Genomic DNA, 15472 nt, shown 5'->3' on the forward strand with positions numbered 1-15472 from the left:
ATGGACTCTGACACACACACACACACACACACATGATGGACTCTGACACACACACACACACACACACACATGCATACATGATGGACTCTGACACACACACACGATGGACTCTGACAAACATATACATACAGGATGGACACACACACACACACACAGTTGGCCCAGTTTTATTGCCTTTGTAACTTTGTATGTGTAAAACATCATTACATTTAAGGGACAAAGTTATCCAATGCCTATATTACTCTTGTGAAATCATAATGATGATTAATAGTTAATAAATAGTTGCATGATGGACTCTGACACACACACACATGGTGGACTCTGACACACACACATGCATACATGACTCTGACACACACACACATGCATACATGATGGACTCTGACACACACATGGTGGACTTTGACACACACATGGTGGACTCTGACATACATAAATACATACATACATGATGGACTCTGACACACACATGGTGGACTTTGACACACACATGATGGACTCTGACATACATAAATACATACATACATGATGGACTTTGACACACACACACACACATGGTGGACTCTGACACACACACATGCATACATGACTCTGACACACACACACACATGCATACATGATGGACTCTGACACACACATGATGAACTCTGACACACACGTTGGACTCTGACACACACAAATGCATGCATGATGGACTCTGACACACACATGATGAACTCTGACACACACACGTTGGACTCTGACACACACAAATGCATACATGATGGACTCTGACACACACACGATGGACTCTGACAGACACACACACACATGGTGGACTCTGACACACACATGATGGACTCTGACACACATGATTGACTCTGACACACACGTTGAACTCTGACACACACACACACATAAATACATACATACGATAAACTCTGACACACATTGAACTCTGACACACACACATACATAAATACATACATACATGATGAACTGACACACACGTTGGACTCTGACACACACACACAATGGACTCTGACACACACACACACACACACACATGATGGACTCTGACACACACACACACACATGCATACATGATGGACTCTGACACACACACACGATGGACTCTGACAAACATATACATACAGGATGGACACACACACACACACACAGTTGGCCCAGTTTTATTGCCTTTGTAACTTTGTATGTGTAAAACATCATTACATTTAAGGGACAAAGTTATCCAATGCCTATATTACTCTTGTGAAATCATAATGATGATTAATAGTTAATAAATAGTTGCACCTCCTTCAGAATCACAGACTGCAACTAAAAGTCATTTCATATTAATCTCTCACAGTGCTGTGGATACATTTTAAATCAAACACACTGCTGGATTTTTGCCCATGAACTGCTTGTTTCTTAAAGTTAGGGTTTAAGTTGGGATTAGGACTAGGCTTTGGCAAAACAAAAAAAACCTGTTTATTTAAATGTTAACTTGCAGTTGTGTCTTGCATCACCATTTGACTGCATAACACAATTATGCCTCAGCTTTAGCTCACAGACAGATGACCTTTCTTTTCTAAATGTGAAGTGGAATAAACGTTGTTAGACATTTTCATCTATGCACACATAATATGGTATTATGTAACTGCTGAAGTAAAGTTACACCTCTGTAAAGCATATATGCACAATATGTTTCTCCACTGGATTTATTCAAGTTCTTTCTTATCTGTCTGTATTTTATCATTAATGCCAGTACAAGTATATGTTGATTTGTAAAAGAAAAAAAAGACTGTTAATCATTTCTTCAGTATTTATTGTTGATATTTCTCTATTAGATAAAAATATAAAAGGCAAAACTCATAACCCATAAGAAAGAGTTCCTCCTACTCACTGTATCTGACTAAAACAGGGTACGTTGTCCCTATGTGCTTTTGGTTATAGTGGTGGCAGACAATCTCCACATCGTACAGGCTGAAAGATACTTTGACTCGTTCGTTGGGAGATGTAAGGAAACACAGGGTGTACAGGGCAAATTCAAACTCCGGGCTCACACCGATGAAGATGCTCCCTTTGGGCTTGATGCCATTCTTCCAGCTGAACTGCAGGGCCAAGATGTGTTTGTTCTCGTCCGGCTGTGAACAACATTTTTATCAGTATTTTTAAAACCAGCATTGTGTTTAGCTGTGTGGAAAATATTTTTAAAAGGTTTTATTTATACATGTGTGGTTAATAGATGGTAAAGGACTATTTGAAATGAATAAGCCATGGGGTAAAAAAGTAAGTGCCCCCGTTTTGATTGCTTCTGTTATTGTATATTAAACACTGAATGATTTTACACAATATACAATATACACAATATACACAGATATAAACATGGGGGCGCTTGAGTGGAGCAGCCATATAATACACTAGCCCACCAGTGCTGAGATCTCAAGCTCTCAAGTTTGAATCTCAGCTCTGCTATCAGCCGGCCGGGCGCTAACACGGACACACGATTGGCTGTGTTTGTAAGGGACAAGGCTGCAGACGAGGCAGAAGAGAATTCACTCATAACTGCTGCAATTGTGGCCACTACTGGTTGATCGATGGTGCCTGTACAGTGAGAAAGGGGATGGTGGTAGATTGATGCATGACTCTCGTGCATGAAACGGATCCCCAAATTAACTCGCCTGGCATCAGTTCTGCACACGTGTCAGAGGGGATGTGTAACTGATGTGACTCGCTCGGTGAGGACTGGAGTTCTAAAGCAATAGAGGCGAAATATGATCGGGTAATTGAATACAACTAGGTTGGGGGGGAAGTGTATAAACAGGAAATACAAAAAAACATGTAACATGTATGGAGGATAAAGCTATGCACATTGTGTTCCTCCACTACCTGTGTCAGCATTTTCACTAATCTTTGTCGCAGCTGCAATAAGTTACATCACCATCTGGCCTCAGACACAGAAAAGTCCTTAAGCCTGAGTCAGAAATCAATCAAACCTGGTCAAGTATCAAAATCCAAGAATCGACATTTTTTGAGTTCGTCTACAAAGTCAAACTCTCCAACTCTACCCGCACATCAGGAGCAACTTGTAAGCAATGTTAAGACCAAAGGCAATTATTGGGCAGACTGGATGCTTTTTGGTGTGGAGTTTGCATGTTCTCCCTGTGTCTGTGTGGGTTTCCTCTAGGTGCTCGGGTTTGCTCCCACAGTTCAAAGACATGCAGTCAGGTTTACTGGAGATACAAAAGTCCCCCTAGGTTTGAGTGCCCTGTGATGGACTGGAGACGTTTCATGCCTTTCACCCAGTGAATAAAACTCACCATGACCCTGACCAGGGTAAGCAGTGGTATAACAGACAATTAATGAATAAGTGAATTTTAGAAACTAATAAACAGGACTACTAGAGTAATGATACTTATTTTAAGCTTACATAAATCATTTGTGTTGTTCTGCTAGATCAAAATATCAGAAACCAACCTGAGGAGAGTTGACTTGTACACTGTAACCTTTGTAGTCAATGTGGCCAAGCTTCTCTTGCAGATACAGCTGTATCCAGTTGTGGAATCCAATAACAGTGTGTCCACCTCTAGTTTCACCTACAAACACATGCTCAAACCCTGAGGAGTCTGGTCTTGTAGACAGAGTGAGAAACAGAATGAAGGAAACTGTCTATAACACACTCTTTAGTTCCTAATATAAAACTACACCATTTACAGTGGTGTTCAAAAAAATAGCAGTGATTTTAAAAAAGCAAATAAAGCACAAAATCATTATAACAACTTTTATTTCCATAAATGCAAATGCACTGAAAATACTACACTTTCAATTCTAAATTAAAACATTAACAAAATTTTGCCAGTTTGTGTTAATCCTTTACAAAAAGTTAAGAAAAATGAATATTAGGCTGTTCAAAATAATAGCAGTGCCAGCATTTTTCTTTAAAAACTCATTATTATCAAAAGATTATCTATAAACTGAAAAACATGTTTGAGGTTTCACTTTACTTTAAATTACTGAACTAATATTTAGTGGCATAACAATTGTTTCTGAGATCTGTGTTGAATGGAGTCGACCAACTTCTGGCACCTCTGAACAGGTATTCCAGTCCAGGATGATTAGACTACATTCCACAGTTCTTCTGCATTTTTGGGTTTTGCCTCCAAAAAACACGTTTCAGATATCAGCCCACAAGTTCTCTCTGGGATTGAAGTCAGGGGATTGGGCTGGTCACTCTATTACCTCAGTCTTGTTTGTCTGTAACCAAGATGTTTTGGGTCATTGTCATGTTAAAACACCCATTTTAAGGACATTTCTTCCTCAACACAGGGCAACATGATCTCCTCAAGTATTCTGATATATTCAAACTGAGCCATGATCCCTCGTATGCGATAAATAGGTGTAACACCATGGTATGAAAAACATCCCCATATCATCATTTTGTACCACCATGCTTTACTGTCTTCACAGTGAACTTTGGCTCGAATTCAGTGCTCAAGGGGCGTCAGACATACTGTCTACGGCCACTAGACCCAAAAGGAACAATTTTGCTTTCACCAGTCCACAAAATGTTGAGCCATTTCTCTTTGGGTCAGTCAATTTGTTTCTTTGGCAAATTTGAACCCATTCAGGACACGTTTTTTTCTTAACAACGGGACTTTGCAAGGAGTTCTTGCTGGTAAATTGGCTTCACTTAATCATCTTCTGTACTCACTGGTAACTTCAGATGTTCCTTTGATCCTTCTGGAGGTGATCATTGGCCATTTTGGCTATTCTTCGATCCTTTGAACAGTAGTTCCACACTTCCTTCTGCGTCTTTCAGGTTTTGGTTGTCACTTCAAGGCATTTGAGATCATTTTAGCTGAGCAGCCTATAATTTGCTGCACTTCTCTGTATGTTTTTTCCCTCTACAATCAACTTTTTAATCAAAGTATGCTGTTCATCAGAACAATGTCTGGAACAACCCATTTTACCCAGTATTTCAAAAGGAAATGCGCTATGACCAACCTGTGCAACATTTGCCACCCTCCTACCTTAAATAAGGGCCAAAATTGACACTCGTTCTTCTGCAGAATGAATGACCTCACCAATTGAACTCCTCACTGCTATTATTTTAAACAACCCCCTTTTAATCAATGCTTCAATTACTCAGAATGAGCGGCATGCATGTCCTAATTGTTGGGTTTGTTTTGTTTTCATTACTCTACTACACTTTCAAGTAAATTATTTGCTATGTAGAAATAGCATTTCTACTAAAAACAGTGATTTATCAGGTTAATGGTGTTGGACTGCTATTTTTTTGAACACCACTGTAGTTCTTAATGTACAAAAACATGACTAATCCTACATTATTTTTAATGCACATGCCTGTTTGGCTTTTGTGGTTTATTTATCCGTACCTGATGGATCCTTTCCTGGCATACAGCTCAAACCAGATGTGGTACAGCTGATTCTTGAATGCATCTGCATCCACTGGAGAAAGATTCTTCTTCTCTAAATACTTATGGACAATCTGAGATCAATAAAGGAGCATAAAACAAAAATTATCACAAATTTGCCAACGTGTTAAAAATCGTTTCATGTGAAGGCTTACCTAGTTATTACCTATACAAATGGCTAAGAGTATTAATAGTATTTCATAATGTAAAATTTAACATCTTTAACACACTTAATAAAAGTTGAGACAGAGACATGTTTAGCACTGTGTTACATCATATTTCCTATTAATTACACTTGTTTAATCATTTAAAAACGTAGGATCCTAATTTTTGCAGTTTTACAAGTAAAATTTTAACCCATTTCTAGACAAGACTTCAGCTGGTCAACAATCCATGGTCACTGATTCTCTACATACATTTTCAATAGGAGACAGATCTGGACTGCAGGCAGGCTAGTCAAGCACATGCACTCTGTGTCTGTTAAGCCACGCTGTTGGAGGTTGTGCAGTATAAGGGAGGCCTGACATTGTCTTGCTAAAATAACCAAGACGTCTCTCTGATGGCAGCATGTGTCTCACTAATATCTTAATATATGCTTTTGTGTCAATGATGCTTTTCACACATATGCAAGTAACACATGCCATGGGCACTGATTAAGCCATGACAGATGTTGGCTTTTGCATCTCTCCACTAATGGTCCTTTTTGTTTTTGGCACAGAAAACTCCACACACAGGCCGCTCAGGTGGCGCAGCGGTAAAATAGACACGCTGCAACCAGGGCTGGATTCTGAGTACATAGTATCGAATCCAGCTCTGCTTCACCGGTCGAAGCTGAGTGGCTGTATGAGCAACGATTGGCCGGTTGCTCAGTGGGGGGGTGGGACAAAGAACCGGATGTGGGTCTCTCTCTGTCAGAATGCGATTACGACCTCTGCCGGCTGATTAGAGGCGCCTGCACAGAGATGAGGAAGAGTGCCCTTAGGGTGTGTCTCTCTGCATGCAACGCTAGGTGGCGCCAAACTCATCAATGTGCAGGTGGCAAAAATGCATCCGGCTGCTGCTCATGTTTCGGAGGGGATATGGGTTAGCTTCGATCTCCTCTGTCAAGGCAGGGTTCGGCATAGACAGAGAGGAAGCACGATGCAAATTGAACAATTGAATGCGCTAAAGGGGGAGAAAAAGGGGGGGGAAAAAACTCCACACACCGCTCAGGTGCATTTCTGTCTGGGAATTTTTGCTGATGTTGAATGAGAAGGCCTTTCTCACAACCGATTTTTAGTCACTCTATGTATTACCTTCATTGCAGGAGTCTTTATGACGGCATCTAGAAACCTGTAAATCTCTGCCTCCTCCTCTGGGGTAACAACCTCTGGTTCACCAGCATCACTCTCGTAATTATCCAGGAGAGAAATGAAGGCTGAAAAGTTACAAAACTACTGTATTATGTTTTTTAACCTTTCTTTTTATGTTTCTCATTATTCATACATTTCTACTGTTTTATGTATTTTAAACAAAAAACATGTTTTATTAACCTAAAGTGCATGAAATAGAACGTTTTGGATGAAACAGATGAACAGTGATAGCAAGATCTAGTCTTTACCCAGGAACGTCTCTTTTCTGAAGATGGACTCATCCACATAAGTGAACAAGGGAACGCCAGGTATTTCACTCCCATCAGTGGTGTTCAGTGCTTTTCCCTGTAATAGACAATTAGGGCCAGTGATAGCTCAGTGGTTAAGGTACTGGACTAGTAAACAGAAGGTTGCCGGTTCAAGCCTCGCCACCACCAAGTTGCCACTGTTGGGTCCCTGAGCAAGGCCCTTAACCCTCAATTGCTCATTGTGTAAGTCGCTTTGGATAAAAGCGTCTGCTAAATGCTGAAAATGTAAATGTAATAGACAAAGTCATAAAGAAGAATCGACTGCTGTAATCTACTGAGCAGTCACAGTAGCACAGTAGTAAGTGCTTTCTGACTAGCCTTTTGTATTTATTCCAGTGTAAATATAACTGAATGTGATATTGAATGGTAGGTGTAGGCCAGTTCTGCACCAAGAGGTGGGGCACAAGATAGGAACACACATTGGAACAGACACCAATCTACTTTCTTACACCTAAGTAAAATAATAACCAGCATGTTTTTTTGTGTGTGTGTGTAAAAAAACCAAAGTAACCAGAGTAAAGCTTTGTGTGGACAGGAACAACACACTCCAAACAATGACAATTTAGGTTCCAGGATTCTGGACCTGTGCAGCAACTGCAACTGGAGTTCAGGTAGCCTACAGCTGGTGACTTGTTCTTTGCCCATATAATTACGGCTATATTTATACAAAAAAAGAACAAGTTGCCAGCAGTAGTCCACATGAATTTCTATTGTTGTAGCTGCACAGCTGTATTCCACCAGCAGTAGTCCACCTGAATTTCTATTGTTGTAGCTGCACAGCTGTAGTTCACCTGAACTTCTACTGTTGTAGCTGCACAGCTGTAGTTCACCAGAACTCCTATTGTAGTTGCTACATGGCTGTAGTCCACCTGAACTTCTACTGTTGTAGCTGCACAGCTATATTCCACCAACTGTAGTTCACCAGAACTCCTATTGTAGTTGCTACACAGCTGTAGTTCACCTGAACTTCTCCTGTTGTAGCTGCACAGCTGTATTCCACCAACTGTAGTTCACCAGAACTCCTACTGTAGTTGCTACATAGCTGTAGTCCACCTGAACTTCTACTGTTGTAGCTGCACAGCTATATTCCACCAACTGTAGTTTACCAGAACTCCTACTGTAGTTGCTACACAGCTGTAGTTCACCTGGATTTCTACTGTTGTAGCTGCACAGCTGTATTCCACCAGCTGTAGTCTACCTGAATTTCTATTATTGTAGCTGCACAGCTGTATTCCACCAGCTGTAGTCTCCCTGAACTTCTACTGTTGCAGCTGCACAGCTATATTCCACCAACTGTAGTTCACCAGAACTCCTACTGTAGTTGCTACACAGCTGTAGTTCACCTAAACTTCTACTGTTGTAGCTGCACAGCTGTATTCCACCAGCTGTAGTCCACCTGAATTTCTGTTAATGTAGCTGCACAGCTGTATTCCACCAGCTGTAGTCTACCTGAACTTCTACTGTTGTAGCTGCACAGCTATATTCTACCAACTGTAGTTCACCAGAACTCCTACTGTAGTTGCTACACAGCTGTAGTTCACCTAAACTTCCACTGTTGTAGCTGCACAGCTATATTCCACCAACTGTAGTTCACCAGAACTCCTATTGTAGTTGCTACACAGCTGTAGTTCACCTGAATTTCTATTATTGTAGCTGCACAGCTGTATTCCACCAACTGTATTTCACCAGAACACCTATTGTAGTTGCTATACAGCTGTAGTTCACCTGAACTTCTACTGTTGTAGCTGCACAGCTGTATTCCACCAGCTGTAGTCCACCTGAATTTCTATTATTGTAGCTGCACAGCTGTATTCCACCAACTGTAGTTCACCAGAACTCCTATTGTAGTTGCTACACAGCTGTAGTTCACCTGAACTTCTCCTGTTGTAGCTGCACAGCTGTATTCCACCAGCTGTAGTCCACCTAAATTTCTATTATTGTAGCTGCACAGCTGTATTCCACCAACTGTAGTTCACCAGAACTCCTACTGTAGTTGCTACATAGCTGTAGTCCACCTGAACTTCTACTGTTGTAGCTGCACAGCTATATTCCACCAACTGTAGTTTACCAGAACTCCTACTGTAGTTGCTACACAGCTGTAGTTCACCTGGATTTCTACTGTTGTAGCTGCACAGCTGTATTCCACCAGCTGTAGTCTACCTGAATTTCTATTATTGTAGCTGCACAGCTGTATTCCACCAGCTGTAGTCTCCCTGAACTTCTACTGTTGCAGCTGCACAGCTATATTCCACCAAATGTAGTTCACCAGAACTCCTACTGTAGTTGCTACACAGCTGTAGTTCACCTAAACTTCTACTGTTGTAGCTGCACAGCTGTATTCCACCAGCTGTAGTCCACCTGAATTTCTGTTAATGTAGCTGCACAGCTGTATTCCACCAGCTGTAGTCTACCTGAACTTCTACTGTTGTAGCTGCACAGCTATATTCTACCAACTGTAGTTCACCAGAACTCCTACTGTAGTTGCTACACAGCTGTAGTTCACCTAAACTTCCACTGTTGTAGCTGCACAGCTATATTCCACCAACTGTAGTTCACCAGAACTCCTATTGTAGTTGCTACACAGCTGTAGTTCACCTGAATTTCTATTATTGTAGCTGCACAGCTGTATTCCACCAACTGTAGTTCACCAGAACACCTATTGTAGTTGCTACACAGCTGTAGTTCACCTGAACTTCTACTGTTGTAGCTGCACAGCTGTATTCCACCAGCTGTAGTCCACCTGAATTTCTATTATTGTAGCTACACAACTGTATTCCACCAACTGTAGTTCACCAGAACTCCTACTGTAGTTGCTACATGGCTGTAGTTCACCTGAACTTCTACTGTTGTAGCTGCACAGCTATATTACACCAACTGTAGTTCACCAGAACCCCTACTGTAGTTGCTACACAGCTGTAGTTCAGCTGGATTTCTACTGTTGTAGCTGCACAACTGTATTCCACCAGCTGTAGTCTACCTGAATTTCTATTATTGTAGCTGCACAGCTGTATTTCACCAGCTGTAGTCTACCTGAACTTCTACTGTTGTAGCTGCACAGCTATATTCCACCAACTGTGGTTCACCAGAACTCCTATTGTAGTTGCTACACAGCTGTAGTTCACCTTAACTTCTACTGTTGTAGCTGCACAGCTGTAGTTCACCAGAACTCCTATTGTAGTTGGTTTTACTGCAGCTAACAAAAAGTACAAGGAATGGTGGCTCCTGCCAAGGCTAGTAGAAAAACCCAAACTGTCAACTCATGCTGTGAGAATGATCAGTGAGAATTTGCTCAGATGTATTATGATAAAAAAGTGTAAGCAATAAAGGGTCTTATGGTCCACAGTGAAGCTTTACAGCACCATGAAATTAGATGTTGCCTTGCATAAAATATGTTTTTGCAGGTATTTTTCCTCTAAATCCATGGTGATGTGAAGTTACTTGACAGTGAACAGTGTAACCAATCTTCTATCAGCTTTAAATTGATGACAGTCGTTTTTCCTTTAATGTTTTTTTTTTTTTTCAAATTGCAGACCAAACTGTCCTCTAAGCATAAGACGAAAGTTTGGAATTTCTTTCTAACCTTGGCAAGAGACCACTGTTTCATGTGCTTTTTAATGGGTACAGTCAAACTAGCCATATTTATGTGCCACTAGCTATAGTGAATCATATTTGAAGCAATCTTAGAATAAAGAGTTACACAAAGTATTGAAATTGCAAGACTGACATGGCATGTCAAATGAACCTTTGACTTTAAATATATGCTATTTAACCAACATTATGAGGACATATTTTCTAATCAAGTGTTTTAGCCACATCCTTTGCTAATAGATAAATAAGACAACTTGACTATGTCCCTGTGCACAAAGTAAGGCTCATAATGATTTGGTCTAATAAGTTTGGTTTGGAGGAACACCAATGGTCTGCACAGAGCTCAACTTTTTTAAATGCTGTTTTACACTTTGTAAGCTAGGCTTTCTCCTTCAGCATTCAACAGTGTCTGATCTCACAAATGCTTGTTTAACTGAATGTTCTCTCCAAATTTTGTAAATAGTTCTTGGAAAAGTGTAGGCCATATATTAATATAACTCTATATTAATGCCTTTGGAATGGGATGTCCAACAACCTCATGGTCAGGTGTTCACATATTTTGTCTGTATATAAAATAGAATAGAAGAAGATGCCCTTATTTGTCATATATACATACACATGTACATTACAATTAAATGTTTTTCTGTATATCCCAGCTTGGAAGCTGGGGTCAGAGCTCAGCATCAGCCATTGTACCGCGCCCCTCGAGAGCCTAACAGTGTCTGCATAGTAGAGCCAGGATTCGAACTGACAATCTTTTGATTGTTAGCCCAATGCTACCATATGCTAAACAGGCACTATAGTTCAGTCTATCATGACATCATTTACAAGGTGGATGTATATGTTTATATGACACAGCAACAGTACAAATGGGGGAAAATGGACAGGAATTATGTAAATATACAGTATATATACATATACTCATAGGTACTTACTTGTAGAGATATTCGATAATCTGTCCCGGGTCTCAGGCGATTGATGTCATTGTCCCAAAGTTCTTGCACCATAGCTGAAAGCTCTGGGTCACTTTCGATCATGATGTTTATACTAAAGGACTCACTACAGTTATGGAGTTTAACTTAAGCAAAATCAAAACATTAACAGAATCTGTCAATTCAACCAAATATTGTTATATAACAACACAGATTTATATAATTATCAACAAAACACATTTCTGTCTAAATTATAATAAAGACGCTGACAAATATTTACGTATGACTGAGCTACAGTTTCAGCAGTGTTCTTCAGAACCAAACCCACTCACCTCAAGTGATGCAGACAGTTTTAATGCTAACTTGTAGAATCACGCAGGTTTAAGAGTGTGTGATCAGTGAATGTTGACTGTATAGGAAATACATTAGTGCATGAAGCAGCAGAGAGAAAAGAGCAGAGAGTCCATTCGAAAAGGTTAGCACATGTCAGCAACTCTAGCCAAAGGGATTAAGGTTTGGTCATGATGCTTTTGAATGTCCCACAATAATGACAGGGGGTCTATGTGTAACATACAATGCATAGCCGAATGTATGTGGATACCTGAACAGGAGCTTTTTGGACATTCCATTTCAAAACCATGGGCATTAATATGAGGTTTGAGGCTATGAGAGCATTTATGCTCCAGTCTTTAGGCTTTCTACAAGTTAAATAAGTATTTAGGAGGTCAGTGGTATTCAACAGGGTTAAGGTCAGGAACTGCAGTTCCTTTATTTTAGACATTATGGACGTTTCTTTGTAAACAGTTATATACACCGATCAGCCATAACAATAAAAACACCTCCTTGTTTCTACACACACTGTCCATTTTATCGGCTCCACTTACCATATAAGAGCACTTTGTAGTTCTACAATTACTGACTGCAGTCCATCTGTTTCTCTGCATGCTTTGTTAGCCCCCTTTCATGCTGTTCTTCAATGGTCAGGACCCCCACAGGACCACTATAGAGTAGGTATTATTTGGGTGGTGGATCATTCTCAGTACTGCAGTGACACTGACATGGTGGTGGTGTGTTAGTGTGTGTTGTGCTTGTATGAGTGGCTCAGACACAGCAGCGCTGATTTTTTAAACACCTCACTTTCACTGCTGGACTGAGAATAGTCCACCAACCAAAAATGTCCAGCCAACAGCACCCTGTGGGCAGCGTCCTGTGACCACTGATAAAGGTCCAGAAGATGACCAACTCAAACAGCAGAAACAGATGATTGATCGTCTCTAACTTTACATCTACAAGGTGGACCAACTAGGTAGGAGTGTCTAATGGAGTGGACAGTGAGTGGACACGGTGTTTAAAAACTCCTGAGGCGCTACTGTGTCTGATCCACTCATACCAGCACAACACACACTAACACACCACCACCATGTCAGTGTCACTGCAGTGCTGAGAATGATCCACCACCTAAATAATACCTGCTCTGTAGTGGTTCTGTGGGGGTCCTGACCATTGAAGAACAGGGTGAAGGCAGGCTAAAAAAAGTATGTAGAGAAACAGATTGACTACAGTCAGTAATTGTAGAACTACAAAGTGCTTCTATATGGTAAGTGGAGCTGATAAAATGGACAGTGAGTGTAGAAAGAAGGAGGTAGTTTTAATGTTATGGCTGATCAGCGTATGTGTTATAAATTGCTGCAAGGGAAGCTCAGCTTCCCCTAAAATGTCCAAAATTAAATGGTCAGATATGTACAGTTGTGTTAACATTTCATTGACTACAAATGCGTTAGAACACGTATATCTCGAAGACGAGTTCGTTCAGAATCAGCCAATCATCACAAATCGACTCGATTTTCTTAACTTAACTCATACATTCCCGTAGCGTCAATGCATTTGCCCGCAGAAGCTGAGCGTCTCTTCACTTCTATGGGACTGCGTTGAGTTTTTTTTTTTAATGCTCTGAAACTCGCTGGTCATTGGATAAATGCCTCGATTTTGTCCCACCCCTGGACGCTGAGCGTCTCTGGGGGTGAATGGGGCTGTAGGCTGGTCTGGACGCTGAGCTTTGATAATTGGAGGATCAGTGGAAAGGCTGAATCCCGTTTTGATTGACAGCTCGTTTGAGCGCTACACCGTCACTTCTCAAACTCAAACTCAAAAGAAGCTTTATTGGCATGACAAATAGGGACATTCGTATTGCCAAAGCAATACGCTTCATTAGTCACTTAATCACTAGGAGCTTCAGTCCCATCGCGGATTTTGCGAGTGAAGTCGAAAGACAAACTGCTGCAACCCATTTCAGGCCAATTTCTTGTAAAAGGAACAGAGGGCAGAATTTATGTGTAAATAAATTGACAAATTTTATGATGTAAGCCGACAATGAGCTTCCCCTCTTTGAAAGACCAGCAGCCGCCACTGATCTTAACACATCTCAGCACACCCGGATTTGAGCAGTTTATGCTATTTTTCATAACAACCTCTCAAGCTCTGTCAGATTTGATGGTGAGCTTTTTGAACAGTAGTTTTCAAGTCTCTCATGTTCAGTTGATTTTAAGCCTGGTATTTTGCCGGACCATTTAGAGACATTCAGAGACTTGACGTGAAGTATTTTTGGCTGTATGCTTTTGGTCATTCCAGGTTTGAAAGAGTAAACTGTTGCCCAAGTCTGAGCTTGTGCACACTTTCAAGGTTTTATTAGTGTGATTGCAGAATGCAAGCACACTATTGTTATTGTTATTTTCGTTTTCAATATATTATTATTATTCTGCCCGTTTTTTGTCCGTGCTTCTTCTCCCGCAGTTTTCGAGATATCGACCCCGTTCCAGCGCCAAATCGTCCGGCCCATACGGGAATAGAGCGCTTGTATACAACTTTTTGATCGAACCAACACTGTGGGCACAGTGCCCGTTTTAAGGTGCCCGTTTTTCCCCATTGACTCCCATTCATTTTGAAATGAATTTCGAGCTATCAACGCCGTTCCAACCCTTGATCGACCGGGTCATTAATTAGCGCCCAAATCCAAAAAATCATCCGGATACGCCCATCCGTGTGGCATTTATGCCCGTTTTTGCCCGAATTTTTGGACAAAAATCTTGACACCTTTGGCTTTCCACAGAACGTCAACGTGATGACGTAGGCGGCATCTTCAGGCCGTTCTGAGAATAGAAAATGGCGGCCGCCAAAAAATCTGACTTATTTTGGTCTGTAACTAAAGTATTAGTGATTTTTAAGATGAAAACGCTGCACAGAATGAAATTATAGTGCAGTTAGACTTTGCAGTGAGCGTCATATCGTTCGCGCTGCAACAGAAACAAAGATATTTATATCCGTTAGCTTCAAGGCTAACGGATGCATTGAAATCAATGGGAATTGCTAAATGCTAAAAGAGGGACCGAAGTCTGAGTGCACTATGCCTGAAAGCTGTAAATGAGACACAGCCGATCATAGATTGCGCAATACCATGGCCCCTGCAGTGATAATCACATGTAAATGAATGAGTACTGATTTGTAAGCAGTACAAACGTGCAGAAATGCATTTTTTTACAGGTTTGGCTTTTCAAACACACCCAGAGTGAACTTGTGCTCACACCACAGCTTGTGCACAGATACAGTGGCCTGTCTGGGAGAAAGTATTCACACCCCACGCACCGCACCACTTCTAAACGCATGCGCGCCCCCGACCTGCGCACGCCCGCCGACCGGCACACGGCAATCACACTCGCATTTTCTCCGGAAATGCACTCTCTAGTTTAAAGATGTTCCTGTTTTTATTTGAATTCATTAGTTCCTCAATTTCTTCTGTTGCAAAGGGCAGATAAACACCCTCATAGCATGATGCTGTTGCCAGCATGTTTCACCGTGGGGACAGTATTAGCCAGGAGACA

General features: G+C 41.0%; 1 protein-coding gene across 1 annotated transcript; it reads right to left on the bottom strand.

The window, feature by feature from the left end:
• Positions 1 to 1801: 1801 nt before the first annotated feature.
• On the bottom strand, positions 1802 to 11702 carry endou2 (endonuclease, polyU-specific 2). Its single transcript, XM_063012012.1, has 6 exons — positions 11601 to 11702; positions 7018 to 7114; positions 6713 to 6834; positions 5379 to 5491; positions 3460 to 3613; positions 1802 to 2126 (listed from the first exon to the last, which is right to left on the bottom strand). The coding sequence occupies exons 1-6, from the start codon at positions 11700 to 11702 to the stop codon at positions 1878 to 1880; spliced, it is 837 nt and encodes a 278-aa protein (XP_062868082.1). The 3' UTR covers positions 1802 to 1877.
• Between the last annotated feature and the right edge of the window lie 3770 nt (positions 11703 to 15472).

Source organism: Trichomycterus rosablanca, chromosome 16, assembly GCF_030014385.1.
Source record: "Trichomycterus rosablanca isolate fTriRos1 chromosome 16, fTriRos1.hap1, whole genome shotgun sequence".
Lineage (NCBI taxonomy): Eukaryota > Metazoa > Chordata > Actinopteri > Siluriformes > Trichomycteridae > Trichomycterus > Trichomycterus rosablanca.

What these genes read in the sequence shown, in the direction of transcription:
- endou2 (XM_063012012.1), bottom strand. Translation starts at nt 11,702, where the DNA reads ATGATCGAAAGTGACCCAGAGCTTTCAGCTATGGTGCAAGAACTTTGG. An exon ending in TAAAGACTCCTGCAATGAAG is followed by an intron (nt 5,492 to 6,712) that starts GTAATACATAGA and finishes TATTGATCTCAG; the next exon opens with ATTGTCCATAAGTATTTAGA. An exon ending in GCCAGGAAAGGATCCATCAG is followed by an intron (nt 3,614 to 5,378) that starts GTACGGATAAAT and finishes TCTGTCTACAAG; the next exon opens with ACCAGACTCCTCAGGGTTTG.